Genomic DNA, 21,476 nt, shown 5'->3' on the forward strand with positions numbered 1-21,476 from the left:
CCAAGAAATGACAATTAACATCATTTTTTTTTTTATATAAATTAATCCAACACCTTATTAATAATGCTAAGAGAATTCGCACTTATATAAATATATTTATGCATATGTGTATAATTAATTTTCCAAACCCAGAATACCACAATGAGAGCTATCGTCGATGGAAATAAAAAGGGGTAAGTGAGTTGTGTTCGACTTACTGTCAAGCAAACTTTTTATATATATATATATATTTACACATATGCGTATATACCTAGATCTTTGTGCAATTTAAACATTTAGATATATATATATATAGTCTTCATACATTAGATTTAACGTCCTGTAAGATTCATATTATCATTTTTATAAATTAGCCCAAAATATTATTCTTAAATATATATATTCATGCTTAGTGTTTCTTTTTTTATACGTTAATACAAATATTACATACACTATATACCGAATATTTCTCAATTTAATTAATTTGGCACCCCAATTTACTCTTATATTTGTCAATTAAATGTGCACCTTTTTAAATAAAAACCTTTTTATTAAATTGTAATATGAAGCAGAACTCAATAATGTCTTGGTAAACGTTTATAAAAGGGGAAGCTGGCGCAAATGGAAAAACTCGGGTTAAGAACAATGACATAACTTTCGACTGACAACATTGACAATAGGGGATCGCATTGCAGTGGCCGGCGGCGATCCATCGGCATACGGGACGTATGAAGGGGCAGGGTAAAACAGCCACACGCTGCCGATCGAAATTCGGTCAAGCGCTCGAACTAGCTACTTGAGAAGCTTGTGGGCAGCGACGACAAATGACAAAACGAACTGAACGATCTCTATATTTTTCCTAAGGCACGATAAATTTATTCTCGTTATGTAGGGGAGGGAGTGGTTTCCAAAGAACCCACCCCATCTGGCGAGCTTAGCCGGCAACCAGCGTGCCTACTCAGGACGCAACTCCCTCGGCCCAAGTCCTGTGGACTGGGCACTAATACACCGACGTAACAAAAGATCCCTAAATAAGTGAATTCTGTGATAGGATTCAACTGGTTTCCACCGAAGGCACCAGTTCCATTCATGTCCTTCTGACCTCTTCCCAGGACTACAGCCTCCACCGGAGTGCTGATTCCCCGTAGAAGGAACTGTCCGAAACCCCCTCCCTTACAGTCGTCGGAAACAGGTAGACTTGCTCACAGACAAACGAAAAGAGCTTTATTACAGACAGACGAAAGAAATTGCCTCCCTGTTTCCTCTCTCTGGACTCGAACCTCTCGAGCAACCTGGTTCATGCCTAGTACAAACGGATAGCGTCGGCCAGAGAGATAGATTCAGTCCTCCCGCCCTTTTATTGGTGGAATCCGTACAGACTCGAACCTCTCGAGCGACCTGGTTCTTGCATGGTTCAAACGGATAGCGTCGACTTGTACGGATCTGGTCTGTTCGCCCCCTCCCCCTCTTGGTAAATCGGTTTCCTCTGCCTGATTCAAGCGGATAGTTTGTTCCCTAAAAAAGCTAAGTCGGTCTTGCACGTGATTTGATAATATTATATAAGGACAATATAATTTTCAAGTAAAACGCATTCAATTTGAAAATTTAATACTAGTTTATATTAAGAAACGCGAAACATGTGACTGCAGTAGGTTCGAGATAATTTAATTTGCGATAACTTGTGAAAAAACTTGTGAGAAATGCGACGACGAAAGGGGAGTGGATACGCTGAAGATAGATTGATCACTAAATTTAATATCTCTTAGAACCTAACTTATGCTAAGGTGGCGAGAGACGGGGCGAATTCGCAAGAGCGAGCGGACGAAAGCTTTATTGGCTCCCGCTCTCGCCCTACAACAAGTGACTTCAAATACAAGCGCCAAGTGCGCAAATAGCGCCCCCTCTGAAGGGACGAGGTCCTTCAGCCCAGAACGGGCAACAGGGCCAGTTGGTGGACTGCTCGCCGATACACCCCCTGCTGCGTCCTGACATCCAGCAACGGGAACCTTGCTATCGGCACCGGCGTGCACCGCTACCACTCGTTGTCTTCGGCGACGACGACGAGCGCTCCCAAGACGATGTTGGGCTCCCCCTGGTGGCACTTGGACCGCTGCCAATACCTGTGCCTGAGAGACGAGATCCTCGCCATCGTCGCAAGCAGGTCAGGCTGATCTGGTCCGGGAGCGCCGCTGATGGTGGGGCCAGAAGAGGGCCGCCGATGAGCAGACGACCGGGGGTCAGGGCTTCGCCGTCGTTTGGGTCGCTGCTTAGAGCTCCGTGGGGCCTGAACCTCAACTGGCGTTGTCGCACCAAACCTTCTCCGGAATCCCGCGACTACTCACGAACCCTTGAAATGCCAACAAGAACGCTTCAGTGATTGGACCGCTTTGGACACAAAACAGACGTACAAGGCCACGTACGGTGGCTTACCACGGATACGATACGTTGTGCTGAAGGGACCACAAAAATTAACGCCACAAATATTGAACGGGCGGAGAGCTCGAAGTCTATCTGCTGCCAAGTTCTTCATAATTTGCGTCAAGAGCTGCGGCTTCGAAAGCGAAAGCAGCGCTTCGTACGGGATAGGAGCATTCAATAACCGACCCCCAACTCGTAGCAATGTCGAGGAACACCAATCTAATTTATTTTCCTAAAGAAAAAAGTTTAACTTTTGAATATTCGTTGCTACCGGTTTATTTTTCCGAATTTTACTTATGTCGTCCTTAAATTCAAGAAATTGAATAGCTTCGACAATTTTCTCAAAAGCAAAATCCAGTTCTCTTGGCAAAATACTTTTTTCAAAGGGCTTTGACACCTTTCTGCACCTTTGAGTAAAACGAAAAACCCACACGAACACTCTCAGAAGCTTCAGGTGCGACGAAAAGGACACTATTTTCTGAAGCAAATAATTTGGCTCTGGGCTGACAGAAGCGTCGCTTTAAACGTCTCCCACGATGTAAGCAACTGCATCGGTAGCGACTCGTCCCAATCTAATTTTCAAAGCCACAGTTCCTGCAACAACAAATTTGCTTTTGTGACCAAAGGACACAAGAGGCCAAGTGGGTCGAAAAGTCGAGCAGTCACCGACAAAATATTTCGCTTTGTCGCGCGAAGATCCAGAAAAGAGTCATCCAACCGAATTTGAAAGTAATCTTTAACCGGTAAGCAAACCACGCCACGTCTGAGTCTGCCATAAGTGGCATTACAGCGCGATCAGATGCGGATAACTCTGGGCAGTTTGAAAACCACTTGTCAATTTAAAGCCTGCCTCTTGCAAGACCTGAGAAACTTCGTATCGTCAACATAAAAATCATTCTGAATATCCTTTGCGGCTTTTGGATGAGTTGCTTGCGCCGTCTCTCCTAGCCGCATTAAACACCGAATCGCCAAAAAGGGTTCTGGCGAAGTTCCATATGTAAGGGTGTTCAACTTAAAGATTTTCAGGGACTCAGAAGGATCTCGTCTCCATACTATGAGCTGGAAGTTACGATCAGCCTCGTTCACCAACACTTGGCGATACATCTTTTTGACGTCGGCCGCAAGGGCAAACTTATGCAATCTAAACCGAAGCAGAGTCGAGTACAGCTCCTCTTGAATAGTTGGGCCTACCATCAAGATGTCATGCAACGCTACCTGCGTAGAAGTACGGCTCGAAAACTACTCTCAACTTAGTTGAAGTACTTTGTGGCCGTAAAACGCATTGGTGCGGAATGAAATAGTGCGGAGTATTTTGAATTTTGTCATTGGTGCCCATTGAAACATATTCCTCCATGAATACAAGATACATCTTTTTCAGCGAAGGGTCCTTTGACAATTTCCTTTCCATCGACAAAAATCTACGTTTCGCAACTTCGTATGACGAACCAAGAGTATTTGGGTCAGATTTTTCTCAAAGTGTTGTTGACAGAGTTGTTGCTCAGGAGTATGGACTTTAGCCTTGGGCGGCAAGTCCATCCATTTGCACATAATTAAAATCGAAATCAGCAATGACTTTGTCATTACGGCCCTCTCTTCCAACTCTTCGCGGTATACATATTTTTATATTTGTTATATAAACCCTGCGACAGTATATGCCGCACGCACGCACTGTAGGGGAGCTAACGCTCAAGCTCAAGCGTACCGAAAAAACGAACAAACGCTTAAGCAGACCGAAAATTCCACTGCTGCAGCCATCGAGAACGAAAACGACCTAGAATACCTCGAAATAGCGGCAGCGGTGTCGGTGTGCGTGTGTATGTGTAGGCGGCTAGCGGCTCTTCCTAGGCGAATGCTAACGGAGAATGATGCACTGACCGATAACTATGGGTAACGAATATATAAGGCTGATGCAGAAATTATGAAATGAGCGGGAAAATTGGAAAAGCGCGGGAAAATTCTGAAAAGCGCGGGAAAATGTTCAGACAATTTTGCCGAAATTTTTTGCACTTTGCACACTTGTACACTTTTCACATTTGCACTTATTTCCAGCTGTTTTTTTTTTTTTGGGAATTAAGTTCGCACTAATTGGGTCGACGACGAGTATTTTATTTGCTTGTTTATGGACCAAAGCGATTTAAATATAATTCGAAATATATTATGTTTAATGTTTACATTTAATTTTTCATAGTACTTGAATAATGACCAGTTCCTTAACAAAAGCATATGATTGTAGCGCTGGGATAAAATATTAAATAAAATTAAAATAAAAAAATTAATTATAAAACAACAAATAATTGTGGTATTTTAAGATTTATATAATAGAAATTAAGAAAATAAAAATTAACCTGGGTACATATATATTATACTAGTATAGTTGCATTACTTCAGAACGTTGGAGGTTGATGTGTTCTGTGGAAATCGGAGTTTGACAGACTTTCAACCTTCCGATTTCAGCTGATCTGAACAGCTGTATCTCGTCAAAACATTAACAAAGTAAACAGGTCAACCATCTTTGTTTATGTTCCGATGAGCCACAGCTTTTCAGATCAGCTAAAATCGATCGGTGGAAGGATGATGTGCTCTGTTGAAACCGGAGTTTAAATTTTTTTAAAATTCCCAATCTAGTTTCAAGGATGGTCTGTGTGGAAAAAAGGTTACGCCGCAGTAACATCGGTAAACTATGACCGTCAAAGTCCGCCAAATTTTAACGACGGACTAACTGGGAAATTTTTGGAACGTCAAAACCTTCAGGAGCTCCCGTACAATTGATGGTGGAAGGGCGATGGATCTCTGTGGAAATAGGCTATTAGGAACGTAAATTCCACTACCAATATTTTTCAATATTCTCTCAAATGCCCAAACATAATAAATTTCGTTGGATTTTTATCTTATTTGTGAATTTAAAAAATTGTTTCGTGTGCATAATATCTAATTCACTTCACAATATTTATTGGCGGAACGATGAGAAAATGGTGAAAAGGTAAACCTCAAATTCAATTTTAAAAAAACAATGGATATTTTAGTGGATGAGGCTAGTATTTTGGCCAATTAATAATTACATATTCTAAATTTTTCATATTTTTTCTAAGTTCTGGTTAAATTTCACTTTGTTTTTAGCACTCGATAGAAGAAGAAATTGGCGGAAGACGGTGGCAATTTGAATTGGAGTTAATAAAAATTTAAATTGAATGTTATTTGGTGATGGGACCAAAATATACTAAATATACTGGGTGAAACAGCACAAGATAGGAACAGCAGACATTGACGTTGTAATATTTCGGGACGGCAAGCTAATATGGAATTTCATTAACGGTAGACGGTAAACAGTAGACGGAGGCTAATGTGAATTGGCTACTATAGCCTCTACCCACAGAGACATATCCACCATCCGTTGAACATATGGTCCATAAGGTTTTGCCGTTCCGAAAATTTCCCAGTTAGTACGCCGTGAAAATTTGACGGACTTTAACCTTATAATTTTTGCGATGGCTAGCCGATGTTTTTTCGGTGCAATCCTCCTCCTCTTCGAAGTTTCACATATGTCAAAAATCCCAACTGTTTCCAACGGATGGACTGTGTGGAAAGAGGGCAATATATGACGCAGTATTTTAATATTTGACGGAGTATGACGGACTAATATATGCGATAAATTACCCAAGTTTTCTCTGTGTAACCATCTACCCTTTCAGTCAACCCTAAAAACCATTGGGATTTTTTGAATGTGTGAAACTAAGATTTCCACAGAGCTTATCCGCCATCCTATAACAGCTGATCTGAACAGCTGCGTTAGAACCTGAAGGCTTTATTTACACTTTGATATATGCAATAGTTGGCCGAGTTTTTTGTCGGTGCAACCTCGTCACACGCAGTCCACCCCTTGAAAACCGTTGGAAGTTTTGAAAAGTGTGAAATTCTCATGTGGTGGATGTGCTCTGTGGAAATCGGAGTTTCAGTTGTGTCAAAAATTCGAAACGTTTCCTACGGGTGGACTGTGAGTAAAGACGCCATTACATTTCTTACATAAAAAATATTTTCCAACTGTGCCTTTTGAGTGTGCCATGTGTGATTTGGGTATTAGCTTTTTAGAGCTGCATGTATTCCAAATATCAAGTGGGTGACATTTATCGACTTATCGGCTATTTGTGAAATTAAATTAGTAGATCTAAACAAAAATAAACTTGTGGCTCTCCATATTTTGATAATAAATGTGCTAAGTGTAATCAACTTATCTTCAACTGTACAAGTTTGTACATCTTAAACGGCCAATATAAGTTAAGGCCTTCTTAAATATGTGAACTTTTGACCTTCCCAAGTATTAGTTTGTTATTGTTTGTTAACTTAACGGGCTGTATATATTCGTACATTTGTAGATAAAGTCATAACCCAAAATGTTTTTTAAATGTAAAAATATAATTAAAAACCCTAAAAATGTACATTGTTTGTCAATAACATCAAAAATGACCACAAATTTATTGTGATTGATAGCTTTCAAACTGATTGTGACAAATTAAAGTTATTTATTTACGCTACCATATTTTCTTTTGATGGTCCTTTGCTGGACCGTCGCATAATTTTAAAATAATACATATATATACAAGTGCTTTCTTATATACCCATATGTACATATATGTAACATACATATGTACACATTGTAACCAATAAACAGTATTACTAGAACTTTAATAGAATCAACCCGAAAAAATACAAACCTACTCGAGTCAGATTGTCATTAAAGATGGGGGACCGTGACTTCCCGACCGTACCTGTTACAACATTATCCGGCTTAACCAGCACGTCTGATTGTAAGTCATTTCTGGGCCACAAATAAATACGTTTCCAAGTGACAATATATTTTGTACTTGACGATTAATTTTTTTGTAGCTATTTGGCATAACAACACAATTATGGTTCCCTCTAGTTATTTAGACAATTATCTTTCAAGATCACACTTTTAAAAAATGTAAGGCCAAATATTTAATTTTTTATTAAGAGGATAAAAATAATGTTACTTTCTTAAGAGTTTCACGGTTTCAATAAATTTATTTTTTTTTTGTTATCTTATTAAATTCTATAAAATCTCTGATACAAGTTTTAAAGTTGATCCGAGTGATAGTTTTGGAAATACTGCTTTGAAAAGTTATGCCCTCGCTTCCTACTTTTATTGTCATTCTCCTTGAGCGAAAATTTTTGTTTCTCAATTTAAAAAAATGTTCAACAAAATAAGCATTTTTTTTTAAATGTCTGTCAGAAATACAATTTTATTTTTTTTCCTTCGTCCAATACCTAGTTTATCGTATTTTTTGTTTTCGACTTCTGATGATCCTGCAAAAACTCTTGCTCTTAAAGGGGAGATAACTTTTCCAAGAGACTGATGGAAATGATGGCGTTTTAGCCTAGCTTTGAATATTTTTAAATCTTTATTGAATATGTATTTAAAAAAACAAAAAATTTATATAAATATATATATATATATATATATATATATATATATATATATAAAATATATTTGCACCACTTAATTAGGACACTTTGACTTAAATCCATTTAAGAATATTTCAATCCTTCCAAAGAACAATATAAATTAAATAAGAAATCAATAACAAAAAATAATAATTTTACCTATTTGAGCTATGACGTAACTGCTCCTGTTTTTTTTTTTTTTTTTTTTCAGCGCGGATTTTTTTTTTCTCCGACTCAGATAATTTTAATTTATTTAATTTAAGTGCTTAGGCTAACCAAAATTTGTGTACACGTACCAACGATACCGATCAAATAAAATACATGTAATAAAGCAAAAATTAAATGGAATGCTCACATGAAGTGCAAACAACTTTATAACGGCTTGCACAAAAATAATAGTGTATATACAAAATACCGTAAAGAAAGCATAGAGGCTTTCCTATTCAAGTGGCGAGCGTAATTGTTCTTAAAGTAATAGTGTGCTTTTTTTATCCAGCGCTTAAGTAGGTCACTCAAAGTGTTCGATTGGATTAAAGTTCGGTGATTGAGGTGTCGTTTTCAGCTGATTTGGCACTTAATATAACAGATTTGGATCATTATCCTGTTGGAAACAAAACGATGTCCAATTTACAAAAATGTTTGGCCTAACATTATTTAAAAACAAGAAAGAATGCAAACTTCGGCAAGTCGAAGTTCATATATTCTTGCAGCTATTTCAAAAATTAAATATTCTTGAAAAATTAAAATTATGATTTTCTTGCGTATATGTACAAAAGCATTGCAGCTATGATGATTTACAGCTCAATTATTCGATAGATTCCGATTTTTATAGAATAAAAAGCGTAATTCTGAGCTGTCAATTTATTAACAAGTCAAAAATTTTTTTTTTTTTGTTTTAATGGGAGTTATTTGATATAGTCGTCCGATTTTGATGAAATTTAAACCGTAAATCTGAAATATTTAACCATCAAAGAATTAAAAAAAAATTTAAAAACAGCAAAATTATAATAAACAGAAAGAATTAAAAAAAAATTTAAAAACAGCAAAATTATAATTTTTGTTATTTATTTTTACGATTGTTCCTATGGGAGCTATATGCTATAGTCGTCCGATCCGGCTCGTTCCGAATTATATACTACCTGCAATAGAAAGTTGTTTTTGGGAAAGTATCAGATAGCTTTAAAACTGAGGGACTAGTTTGCGTAGAAACGGACGGGCAGACGGACATGGCTAGATCGACTCTATTAGTGCTGCTGATAAAGAATATATATACTTTATAGGGTCCGAAATGTCTCCTTCACTGCGTTGCAAACTTCTGATTGAAATTATAATACCCTCTGCAAGCGTATAATGTGAGTTTCAAAAACAACTGTCTAATTCACTAGAAGAAAACATTTTTTTTTATAATGTCAAATAGTTTCAAAGTAAATCAATGTCAAATATAGCAATTTTGATTTTGTCATGGTATACGCATAGTTATTCGAGCAAGTGTATCTACAATCACCGTTTTATTCTTGATTCAAGTGCTGAGCGAGTTGCCTGTGTCGGATTCGCTTCATAGTGCAGCATCTTTAAATAAGTCTCTACTGTTCCATGCGTTAGTGGCCAATGAATCGAACCATTTACTTTCTGTCCGTGATGAAAATCTAGTGCGTCAATTAGTAAATGCAATTGAAAGAACGAACTCTGACCATATGTAAGTAGGGTTAAGTGGACTAAAAATTAAAACTAATTTAATGTATGTTGCAGAGAGCTAAAATCAATATATACTATTGAAGAACCAGGAGCTACCATTAGTACTTATCCTGAGCTACTCCAGGGAATTTATAATTTTCGTCCAGGGGTTTTTAACACTTCATTTAAGATAAGTAAGTTTAAACTCAAAAGTCAGTGCTTGTATTACATAAAGCCCACCCACAGTCTGCCCCGACCAACATACTCCAAAGGTTCGATTCGATGAAAATAAAATTAAGCTTGATTCCTACTTAATACCGAAAGTTTGTACATCAACTAACTTATCAACTTTAAGAGAAGATCTATTGCAGAATCAACACTCGCCGTCACGCAGTGATCAGTTTACCAGGTGGGAGATATACTCTACTATTGCTGACAATACTAAAATTAAAATATCGTTTCAACTTCTAGTATGGCTTCTGAAGAAATGTCAGAAGAATTTTTACAAGGAAATATTAAGGATACGCCAATCGAAAAAAGCAAAAATAACAAAGACATCACTAAGAACTTTGATCAAAATATGATTACAATATCAGAAACAAATACGTTAAGAAATAATTCAATAATTGAAAAACAGTACGTCAGAAGCCAAAAAGAATTCAGTTACGGTTCGAAACACGTTTTAAACCAAACACCAACTGACGTTCACCAATCCATTCAAAATATTTCAGAATCAGTAAATATAACTGCAGCAGACCAATTACAGAAACCTTCAAAACATTATATTACAAAAAAATCACCAAAGCAAAAAAATACCGTTTCTTATTCATACACGCAACAATTGCAAGAAGGTATAGACTCCTTTACAATCAATAAATGTACCCTTGAACATCAACAAAACCATATTGCATCAACAACTTCATCGACATCTACTTCATCAAGTGGCAAGTCTCAGGTTCGGGTATGTATAAATCGTCTTTATGTTGAGGATAGTCGTCTTATGCAACAAAGTATTAAAAAGTTTGTACAAAAGTCACCAGAACTGGCTAGAACTATGGGGTTACTTCAAGAATCGCCTCAAATACAACATGAAAACTTTATTGCGCTGCCTATGTGTACTGAATCTGTAACAGTGAGTGAAGCTGGTAGTAATAATACAGTGAACATACCAATCGACACGTTTTCAACTATAAAAGCCGATGAGAAACGAATTTCAGCGAAACGCAAATTGGCGATATCAATTGGTGACATTCCACCCGATCAAATATGTAAGTATAATTAATTAAAAGAATATTTTTATGCTAAAATGTATTATTTTCTTAAATTAATAATACATAGTTTCTCAACCTAAAATGCGTCGGGTCGAAAGAATGTTTCCCTTATCGAATACAAAATGTTTAAAGGATGAAGTAACTCGTTCGCAAACATATCAACAATTTTTGCGCAATATGGATCAAATAATTGAAATATTAGACGATAGTGAATCTCCTAATTTTGAATCAGGTATGTAAATAAGCAAGAATGAGTGCTAACTTTATTAACCCGAAGTTTACAAACCCTTTGTGACAAACTTAAAAATGATCATCCAGAGAATACTACAAAATGGTATAACAAAAATTAAAATCGTGTTAATTTAAAACGCTATGCCAATAAAAAAAACATTAAAAAAATTTAAGCGAAAATTGAATCCACGACTCAACGCGATGATACGGCTAACCGCCGGCCCAATTAATGTTCCAGTCTTTCCTATGGTATCAATATGATTAGGTCGGTCGATTTTAATATATTTAAAACCGTTGTTCTTATTATTATCTAATATGACTTTTAGGTCTGTTCTAGTTTTCTCTCGGAAGTGAAACATTGACAGGATTTTCCCTTAACATAAAAAACTTTCCCTTGACTGTTAATATTTCCTGAGGGCAGTTCCCTTTTGAAGATAAATAAAACAACTAACTGCCGCTACTGATCTTAAGAAATGCTTATGTTTTGTCTTAACTTTTCCTGCAAAGGACAGATCATTTATGAAAAATATTGTCCATCGTTATACGGCACAGAAGTGTTTGGCAAGGGTGTTCATTGAGCAGCCATCAAATCTTCGTCTTCAACCTTTTTCAGCTGTCGGGACATTCTTTGTTTTCCAAGTAAAAATTTCCATTTTTAAACCCCGGAAACCACATTCTATAAGTTTACTCAGACATAGATATTTACCGTTAACAGTCCCTAATATACGATGCCTTTCCCCGGTACTTTTCGTTATGTTGAAGTAATGAAGTAACACTTCCCGCAAAAAAAATGTTTAGGCACGAACTTCGGTTTGAAACGCCATACATTTCAATACCTAGTACAAGCTCAAATTTGTATTTACCCACTGCATTTATCGATTTACTTAATTCTATTTTTTTTTTTTTTAATTTAGTTTAAATGTTTTTTACTTTAGATTTCAACGTGTATAATTACGTTACACGTAGAGTAAAAGGGTATATTCTTGATAAGGACCAATAGCCGAGTCAATCTATCTGTGTCCGTCAGTATGAACGTCGTGAACTTGGAAACTATAAAACTAGATTTTGGGATTTGACATGCAGATTCCAATTCCAGTAAGTTTATTTCAAAACACTTTTTAAAGCCCACAAATCGTGAAAGTCTGCCATGTCACTCTGAGACATGTCGTTAGGTTATGAGCATGTTTTGCGGTCTTATCTATCGGTAGACACAAAAATGTTCAACATCGATCTATTATTTTAGAAGTTATTGAAGTTATTTATCCTCTGCCGCTGCTCTACCTTCAAAGCACTACTTTAAGGGGTGGGGGTGCTGCTCTCTTTAAGCTTCTGTGGGCAATGCTCTTCGACAGGTCTCCATTTTCGAAGTTCAGAATTTTGTTGTGGTGTTGAACTGGGTAGACTGTAATCTTTTTACATACTAGCCTAGAACTAGGAAATTTAATGAGGAAAAATTTCTACTAAACTTATGTTAGTGGGCTTTCTGTTTATAAATTCGTTTATATCGCTGTTATCTTAGATGGCTCGGCTCACAATGTTAAGTTCGGCAAGGCCCATCAAAATATTTTCTAAGTCTGTGATCACAATTCTGTTTTTTGCAAGGATGATTTATAAAAGGTGTTTCTTCGTCTCTGTCTTTTAATTTAGATTGCCCTTCATCGGCGTTTATTAATTGTGCCTGATTGAATTTTTTTTTCTCAGTCATCAATGTCGGGAGTTCCAGCAATAACCTTGAGTGCTGTTCCGATTAGGTTAATGCTTCTGGCACCCCTGTGATGGGTTTTCAGGGTAGCGACCAGCTTCGACTGTTTCCTCTGACCATAATGGGGACAGTTTGCTTTTAGGAAGACCTTGTCCCCGACCTGATAAAATTTATGAGTTCTGTTCAAGGGACCTTTCCTATCTATCTATTTCTTGTCCGTTACTGTGTGTATCGTTCTTTTGTTTTTATGAGTTGCTAATAAAATCGTTTCTGTAGTGTCATTTATTTATTTTCGAGTTTCAGGCATCTAGTTATTTCTACCTAACCATTGGAAGTGCTGTGTAAGGTGGTGTGTTTGAGATGCAAATGTTAAAATTATTAAGCAGAATTTTGTGACCTCTCGTTGTCACAGTAAATAGTTTTTATTTTCGTAAAAAATGTATTATATTTAGTAATGGGGCTTTTACATCTACGATGACCCTAGAAGTATTTTTTTGCATTTGGCGAATTTTGAAAATTTTTTTATGCATGTGAGAAACAGGTTTCCGTCCGTCGAAAATATAGCGATGTTAAGTATTTCCCTTACATAAGAGGGTATTAATGTTTGTCCGACCGTCTGTTTAGTGGGGTGGCGATTATTTTTAGTCATAGAGCAGATTCTGCAATTTGGGGTTATCTCTCTTGATAACCTGAGCATTTTAAGAAAAAAATAACCTCTTAGGATTCACATTTTCTTGAGCAGCGCGATGTGCTCTATTATGTTCTGTAATTATGACCTAGGTTGGATTATAATAGGGCGATCTAGATGTCATTATGATGCCGTGCTCTAGAAGTTGTTTAACCTCTGAGTTTACGAATTCTGTCGCTGTCGTACCATCGTGCGGAGCGAGTGGTTTGTTCGGCGACAGCGGCTTCTGCTGGCGGGTGCTGTACCCTCGTGCGGGTGAGGGGTTTGGAAGGCGACAGCGGCTTCTGCTGACGGTTGTCGTACCCTCGTGTGGGACTAGGGATTTGGTCGGTGGCTTGGATGGAGGTGGAGGGGTAAGCTGCTGGGTTTCACAGTCTTTTTTAATGTTTTTTTATTTAATAATACCATTTCCGTCTGTTGTTGCACTATCGTTTTCACATAGTGGGTGATTTTAAAATTTTTCGCAATTGCAGTATGATTTTGTTAGCTTTTTTTTATTTTAAACTCCGACGCCTGCACGGTTTTTCCATCTTTTGGGTGTGACTTTTTTAATTCGCGTTCGCTTAATGATTGCAGTACGAGCAAAAGAATTAAAATTTTTCGCTTGTTAATTTATTTATTTGACGATTTATTTTAATTTTTATTTATTGGACTCCTTTTACTTAGTTGGGTGCCAATTTACGAGTTCTGTTTGGGATCCACTTTATAAAATGTATTATCCTTAACTCTTTCGGGTGAAGGCTATATTTAATAGATTACAAATAATTACAATTATTTGGGCGCAAGCGTTAGCAGTGTAAATCAAGCCACCGTATCCGGTGCGCAATTTGGCAGTTTTTCTGCACTTGAGTTGATTGTCTTGTTAACTTATATAAAAGTACTAAAAGCCTAGCTTATCGAGGGTTGGCAAAGACTGGTCGAACTCGCAATGAGCGAGAGAAAACTTTATTGTGCTCCAGCCTTCGCCCTAAACTAACTTCAAGTAAACTTCATGCAATCGACTTCAAATAACTTTAAATATTAATAATAAGGGAATCAAAACTCAAATGAGCAAACAGTGTTGAAGCTCGTTGCCCGGGCCAAACTACTAGCTTGTCTGGTTTGCGCACTGAGGCTCGGTACCACTCAGTTTCAGCCATTTGATTCTGTTCCCAAGTAGGTGGCAAAGCGATATTTAGTTTTTTTCCGAACTCATATCAAATGTATTGCTCAAAAGATTTTTCCCCATTTTTGTTGCGCTTCAGATGATTCCTCAATGTGCTTCTAGGCTCATAAAGGTCCTTTGCTGCTGTTTTTACAGGCAAGTTCTTGTTCCTACAATGGGTTCCTATTGGCGCTTTCTTTCTGTTGCAGTTGTGTTTCATTGCGTGTCATTAATAATTAAAAATGTATACAATTAAATTCGTCTTTTGAGCAAGGAAAATAAAAAATATATATAAAAAAGGGGGTGAATTTAATTTTTAAAAAAAAATTATTTTTAAAACTAAGATGACCGCGAAAAAAAAAAATGAAGCAAAGAGTACTTAAATAATAACCGCGTGACGCAAAATTAATTCGTTATTTTTCGTCAAATACGTTACCCAAACGAAATTTAGTGCGAGCACTAAGTTACTTTTCAACAATTAAAATGCATTTAATATTCTTACTCAATTATCAAGGTCTACTATGCTGTAACGGCGGACCAAAGGCCAACCATGACAATAAACCAATTTCCATACTAACTTTTCTTTCCAAAGTTACTGAAAACTTTATGACTGTACAGATTAAATGTTTCCTAGAAAGCAACTCCTTGGGGATAAACCGACGTTTTGATAAAATTTAAACAATAATTCTAAAATATTTAACCATTGCTATATGTCGAAGAACTGAACAAAAAATTAAAAAACAGAAAAGTTATAATTTTTTTTCATTTATTTTTCGGATTGTTCCTATGGGTGCTATATGCTATAGTCGTCCGATTTTGATGAAATTTAAACCGTAAATCGGAAATATTTAACCATTACTACATGTCGAAGAACTAAACAAAAAATTAAAAATCAGCAAAGTTATAATTTTTTTCATTTATTTATCCGATTGTTCCTATGGGAGCTATATGCTATAGTCGTCCGATCCGGCTCGTTCCGACTTATATACTATTTTCTAATATTTGAGCTGCAAATCATCAAGCTTCAATGTTTTTCAACATATACGCAATTAAATCGTAATTTCAATGTTTTCAAAAATTTTTAATTCTTGCAATAACTGCAAGGGTATATGAACTTCGGCTTGCCGAAGTTTGCTTTCTTTCTTGTTTTGAGTTGGTTTTGTATTATAATTTTGTCCGGGTCTTTTGGGCTCAGGCGCCGGTGCTGGTCATCTCACAGGCTGATTAATGCTGATTTTTTTTTTTTTTTTTGGTTTTGTTTTATTGTTTCTGTTGTCCGGGCCTTTTGGACTCAGGCGGCTCCGGTGCTGGTCATCTCACAGGCAGATTAATTTTGATTTATAAATTTTGATTTGTAAAATTTTTGTTTACATGTTTGTTCACTTTACTCGCGCACATGTCACGGTCGCAATGTAATAAATAGTTTTTTAATATTTATTTTTAGTCTTTATTAATTGAATCTCACTTGACTTGAGAATAAAGTTGGCTTGGCTTAGAATTCATATAGCTGCACGAGCAGCGCCGCGGCCAACGCTTATGTATCTAAATATATATCTTAATGTATACGTAAGTGTATATAGGCGGCGCAAGCCGCGGCCGCGCATGAGAAAGAGAGTGTTATGCTCACATGGTAACCGAATGGTCGGCCGCGCATGCAGACATTCCGGCTCAGCATTTAGGATGCGCATAACATTGTTGTGTGGGTCGAATTACTCCGCACTTGAAGTGCTGGGAATATTTGGACATAAGCAAATGCCACAATGTTGCAGTGATATAAGCGGTACAGTGTGTACCCGGTACGTGAGCATACTACAATAGTAGTAAAATGTTTTAAATATATGTATGTATTCGAATTTATAGAAATCAGTCCACTGAGATGGGAACAGGGCATATCGCAGTCGTGTCACTTTAAACACCGACTGCTCTTCAGTGGTTGAGAAAACTTCAAACTAAATCAGCTCTTGTCGATGTTTTGCGAGCGGTTGGTGCCTGCATACCGTACCGACGATTGCTTTTAAAGGGAGCGGGATTTTAGGATACTTGTTTTAAATGTTGTGTTTAGTGATCTTTGGTTGATTTATTTTTTAATGATTCGCAGTGTATTTTTAATTGTCTTTAAACAATTCGTTATAATCCAAGATATTGGTACAATTAAAATCTAAAATTATTATCATTAAAATAAATTATTACAAAAATGTAAAAAGTACTTTATTATTTATTACTTCTTTAAAGTCAATTAAAACATTGACGATTTTTTCGAGTGGCGTATGAGATAACGTGTTCGCCGTTTTCATACTCTTGGGTCAGTACTTTTCCTAGTTCGTAGTTACTGGCGTCCGTCTGAGTCAGGGTAAGTCAGGACGGGTGCTTCGGTTAGGGATTTCTTTAAGTTTTTGGTCGCCTCTTCTGTCTCCTCTGTCCATTTGAACTTTGTCCCCTTCTTAACCAGGTTGTATAGCGGTTGCACCAGTTCCGTGAAGTTAGGGACAAATCTTTTGTACCAGGAGACCAACCCTAGAAAGCTGTGTACCTGCTTCGACGTCTGTGGACTTTGCATGTTGAGGATCGCGGCTATCTTTTCTGGATCGGTGTGTATACCTCTTGCGCTGACTACGTGCCCTAGATATTTCAGTTCTTCCTTAAAAAAGTGGCATTTCTTTGTATTGATCTTCAGGTTTGCCTTGCGGAGTCGTCTCATTGCTTCTTTTAGTTTCTCCAGGTTTTCCTTTTTCGTACCTCCGATCACCACTATGTCATCCAGGTATCCGAACGCAAATGGTTCCATCTCCGGTCCGATGACTGAGCTCTATTATGAGGTTCTGTGCTATGAGTTCGTCGACTTGTTTGTTTATTATTGACTGCAATTCTGGGTTTCGAGGGTAGTACCTTTGTTTAATTGGGCGGTCGTGCTTGATGAAGATACTGTGGCTTGCAATGTGACTTACTCCTTTGATTTGGCTCATCATCTCCAACTCCCTTTTGAGGGTCTCTTGATCCGATGTCGTGTCACTTGTGTTTGCTCCTGCGTTGGGTGCTGCGTTAATTTTGACCGGGAGCTTTTGGCTTTGGGCGCGCGTTTGAATATTGTCGTTGTACTTAGTTTTAAGAGTTGTTGTGACGGTGGGTCGTCACACCCTCTCGATAGATGGAAGCTGTTAACAAAAATGAAGACCCATTTCTGGCAGAATGTAAGGTCGAATATCTCAATACCTTCAGAAAAGACCAAAATGGAAAGGTTAAACAAATTAATTTGGAAAAAGGGCAAGTGGTGCTTATATAGCATTAAAATACAAGTCCAACTAAATGGCCCCTTGGAAGAATAGTAGAAGCTCATCCTGGAGCCAATGGAAAAGTTTGAGTCGTCAAACTCAAAACTCAAAGTGGAGTTATTAAGGGACCAATAGTTAAATTATGTCCACTAGAAAAAGATCAAAATGTAGATAGGATAAGTCCCTACAACAAATCATCAGCGTTGATAAATTGTCTTTTAAAGTTATCTCCTATTACCGGGATAAAAGCATTGGAAAACTCAAAGCTGCTTGGTTTAATTTGTTGTGTTCTTGTCGTGCCCGGTACTCAGCTATTGTGAGGGGGCGTGGTCCATCGTTGGAACACAACTGCAAAGCCTCTTCTAGGCTTGATGCGTCTCTTTGCTCAACAGGAGCAGGGACCTCCCACGACGGTGCAGAGAGCGGACTGCCTTCCGCACTCATATGCCTCCTTCGTTGGTGTAGTCGGCGGTCTGCCTACCACACTTCAGTTTCCATCGTTGGTGTAGAAGGATTTGCCATTCCTTCCACACATGTCCTGGTCAACTATTCTTTCTTTTTCTTCCTTCTTTTTTTTGTGTTGGTTTTGTATTATAATTTTGTCCGGGTCTTTTGGGCTCAGGCGGCGCCGGTGCTGGTCATCTCACAGGCAGATTAATTTTGATTTATAAATTTTGATTTGTACAATTTTTTTTACAGTGGTGCTCATAGACTTATGCCACTAATATTTATTTCGTACATGTTTGTTCACTTTACTCACGCACATGTCACGGTCGCCATGTAATAAATAGTTTTTTAATATTTATTTTTAGTCTTTATTAATTGAATCTCACTTGACTTGAGACAACAACAAATCATCAGCTTTAAATAATTCGTCTTTTAAAGTTATCCCCGATTAACGGGATAAAAGCATTGGAAAACTCAGCTAGCGGAATAACAAATATGCAACCTTTGGAAAATAATACGTTGATATACCTGGACAATCTTTGACTGATGGACATCGCAGCGTAGAAATGGAATTTAGTTATATATTATAATTTGGAGCCATACAATACCGAGTTAAGACATGTAGATTAATATATCTGGCATCTAGCAATGAATTGCAAGGCTTTAATTTTATCTGAAGGAGCTTGTCAAATAATGGTACGCAATTTTAATCAAGCTGAAGCAAATAACTAGTTGATATTTAAAACAAAAAGGCAGAAAAGAGCACCCTTTGAGTTCGTGGGAACTGTACACCATATATTATTTGGAGCCTTGGATACTACTAAATATACAAAACATATTCGACAATAAACAAAATCTGCAACATATTTATATGAAACAAACATCCTTAATACTTTCTACGGTAAATATAATGACAAAAACAGAGGAAATGAACGAACAGTTCAATGCGATGGAAGACATATGGATATCATTCGGATGGCGTTAGCATATCAAACGATGCTGTTTCAAATTACACAATTACTAGAAAGTTGTGAGAAAACGAAAATATCAATTAAAAATTTATTAATTGATCTCAATCACGGTCGGATTAACGCCCAATTGTTTAAACCACCACAAATAAAACGGAATAGGACATAATTAACGAAAAACTACCACCGAACCTCCAGCTACCTGGATCAGAAACTGGAACAGAGAAAAGGGAGATATACAATTTAATAACAGACAAGCGATCGTTGTGGATGACAAACTCGTCAAACGCGCAGAAATACCGTTGTTCGATCGGAAAGCATCAAACGTATATAGAATGATACCAATACAATTCGGAATATATGGCAAAACAATCGTTCCACAATTAAAAGCTGGCTTGTTAATATACAACTTTAACAAGGATTCTAGTATCTGGAATATACATGAGCGGGGGGTTTTTAACGGTTTTATAAAAAGTTGAATTTTTTCCAAATACAAATTTTATAATCAGTGTACATAATATCCTATGGAATCCACTCGTATTTTTTTATTTCTAAATATTTTCCCCAAATGTTCGTTATCGTTTGAGAAAATGTACGAGAAAGTGAACACCCACGAACTCTAATTTCAACCCCCACTTACTTGGGCGTCCTCACGACTGCTTCTGCGCGAAGGTTTGCGGTTTGCGGTTTTCTTCTGTTTTTGGGTAGTAGTGGGGACTTACCTAAGTCGGGAGCGGCGGTCGGGAGGGGCGGTCGGTAGCGGTGGTAATCTAAGACACCCCGAACCCATGGTGCTTGTCTAGGATAAGCCGAATACCCTGCTCCCGTAAGTCCCCACAACTACCCAAAAACAGAGAATAATCACAAATATATGCACCGACATTCAAAAAAAAAAAAAAAAATTAGTATCATTTGAAATCATTTTTCAAGACCTTTGCAACGGTATAATTTTCACGATTCTTCTGCGCACAAGCAGTCGTGAGGACGCACAAGTGGGTGGGGGTTGAGATTAGAGTACATAAGTACATAAGTGGAAATAGACGCGATGAGTGTCAAATAAAGATCAGTTCCTAACGAAATACTGTTGTGTTTAAGTCCAGCATTAGGCGGTTAGCGGTAAAAGTTGCTAGTTGAACGGAGCGGTACGGGGCGTACCCAAGACACGCGATATACGCTGCTAACAACATCCATTCAATTTTGCAAGCACTGCGGTCAGTTTGATTAAGTCGTATTTGTCTAACAAACAAGCCATATCCGCGGGAAATAATATTTCAATTTTAAGCAGGTGTCAAGAGAAATTCTACAGTGATCCGAACTTGGCCGTCTGTCGTTCGCCATTTATGTATGTAAACGATTTACCCAGTGACCTGTCCAAAAGTGAAGAGCATTTATTCGCTGACGAAGTACAATTCTATTTTAGTAGTCAAGTTAAAGCAACAAGTGTTTGCGTCAGTAAAAGCAACAGAATGTTATCTGTAATTGAGATTGCCCATTGAATAGATTAGGAATGAATCCAAAAAAAAAAACCAAAGTGTATTGTGATCGGCAAAAGACCCGCTGTTACTTCAACTCTACAATATTTATTTATAAACAATACACCCATTGAATACGTAGAACATGCAGTAAATTTGGGAATTACATTCAGTAACACATTGTCTTGGAGCAAGCACATAGGAACAGCAACCGGGAGAACATATGGCGTGCTACGTATACTTTCCGATTCAAAATTATTCCTGCCAGTAGATACAAAGCTGCTAATCGCAAAAGCCATCCTCGTTCCTACACTATTCTACGGTCTTTAAATATTTGGTCATTGCGACTCGCGAGATATGAGCAAAATAACATTAGCATTTGACTCAATTGTTCGTCATCTGTTTAATTTAAATAGATTTGACCATGTATCACAGCTGACTAATAAAATTCTTTATCTAAATTTAAACTCATGGATTAAATATAAATTAATAAATTACTTCTATAAACTTGTGGCCTGCCACGAACCAATGTATCTAAGCAGCAAGCTCATTCCTGCTATATCTCAACGAACTAATATCTATATCTGCCCTCGCAGTCGGATGCAATGCAATCCGATTATGTAACAGTCTACCACACGAACTTAAAACAATTGGTAGCGCAACTCTATTTAAAAATAAAGTAAAAGAAATTTACAAATAATATATATTATAAATAAAAAATAAACATATACATTAAAATATTATAAAATTCTT

At 37.2% G+C, this 21,476-nt stretch overlaps 1 protein-coding gene across 8 annotated transcripts in view; it reads left to right on the forward strand.

Moving 5' to 3' along the window:
• The first annotated feature begins 6,538 nt into the window (after positions 1 to 6,538).
• Positions 6,539 to 21,476, forward strand: part of LOC108149213 (nipped-B protein) — a 191,366-nt gene continuing 176,428 nt past the window's right edge. The window contains exons 1-8 of one of the 8 annotated variants that reach the window (XM_041707318.1): positions 6,539 to 6,709; positions 7,064 to 7,199; positions 9,382 to 9,553; positions 9,607 to 9,725; positions 9,778 to 9,940; positions 10,003 to 10,492; positions 10,553 to 10,799; positions 10,870 to 11,034. In XM_041707318.1, coding sequence (XP_041563252.1) covers positions 7,133 to 7,199; positions 9,382 to 9,553; positions 9,607 to 9,725; positions 9,778 to 9,940; positions 10,003 to 10,492; positions 10,553 to 10,799; positions 10,870 to 11,034 — 1,423 coding nt within the window. In that variant the 5' untranslated portion in view covers positions 6,539 to 6,709; positions 7,064 to 7,132. Of the gene's footprint in view, positions 6,710 to 7,003; positions 7,200 to 9,381; positions 9,554 to 9,606; positions 9,726 to 9,777; positions 9,941 to 10,002; positions 10,800 to 10,869; positions 11,035 to 21,476 lie in introns of those variants that run through there. The other 7 variants (XM_041707440.1, XM_041707769.1, XM_041710325.1 and 4 more) reach the window with 7 other exon arrangements.

The sequence above is a fragment of the Drosophila elegans genome, unplaced genomic scaffold, assembly GCF_018152505.1.
Source record: "Drosophila elegans isolate 14027-0461.03 unplaced genomic scaffold, ASM1815250v1 contig_1, whole genome shotgun sequence".
NCBI lineage: Eukaryota > Metazoa > Arthropoda > Insecta > Diptera > Drosophilidae > Drosophila > Drosophila elegans.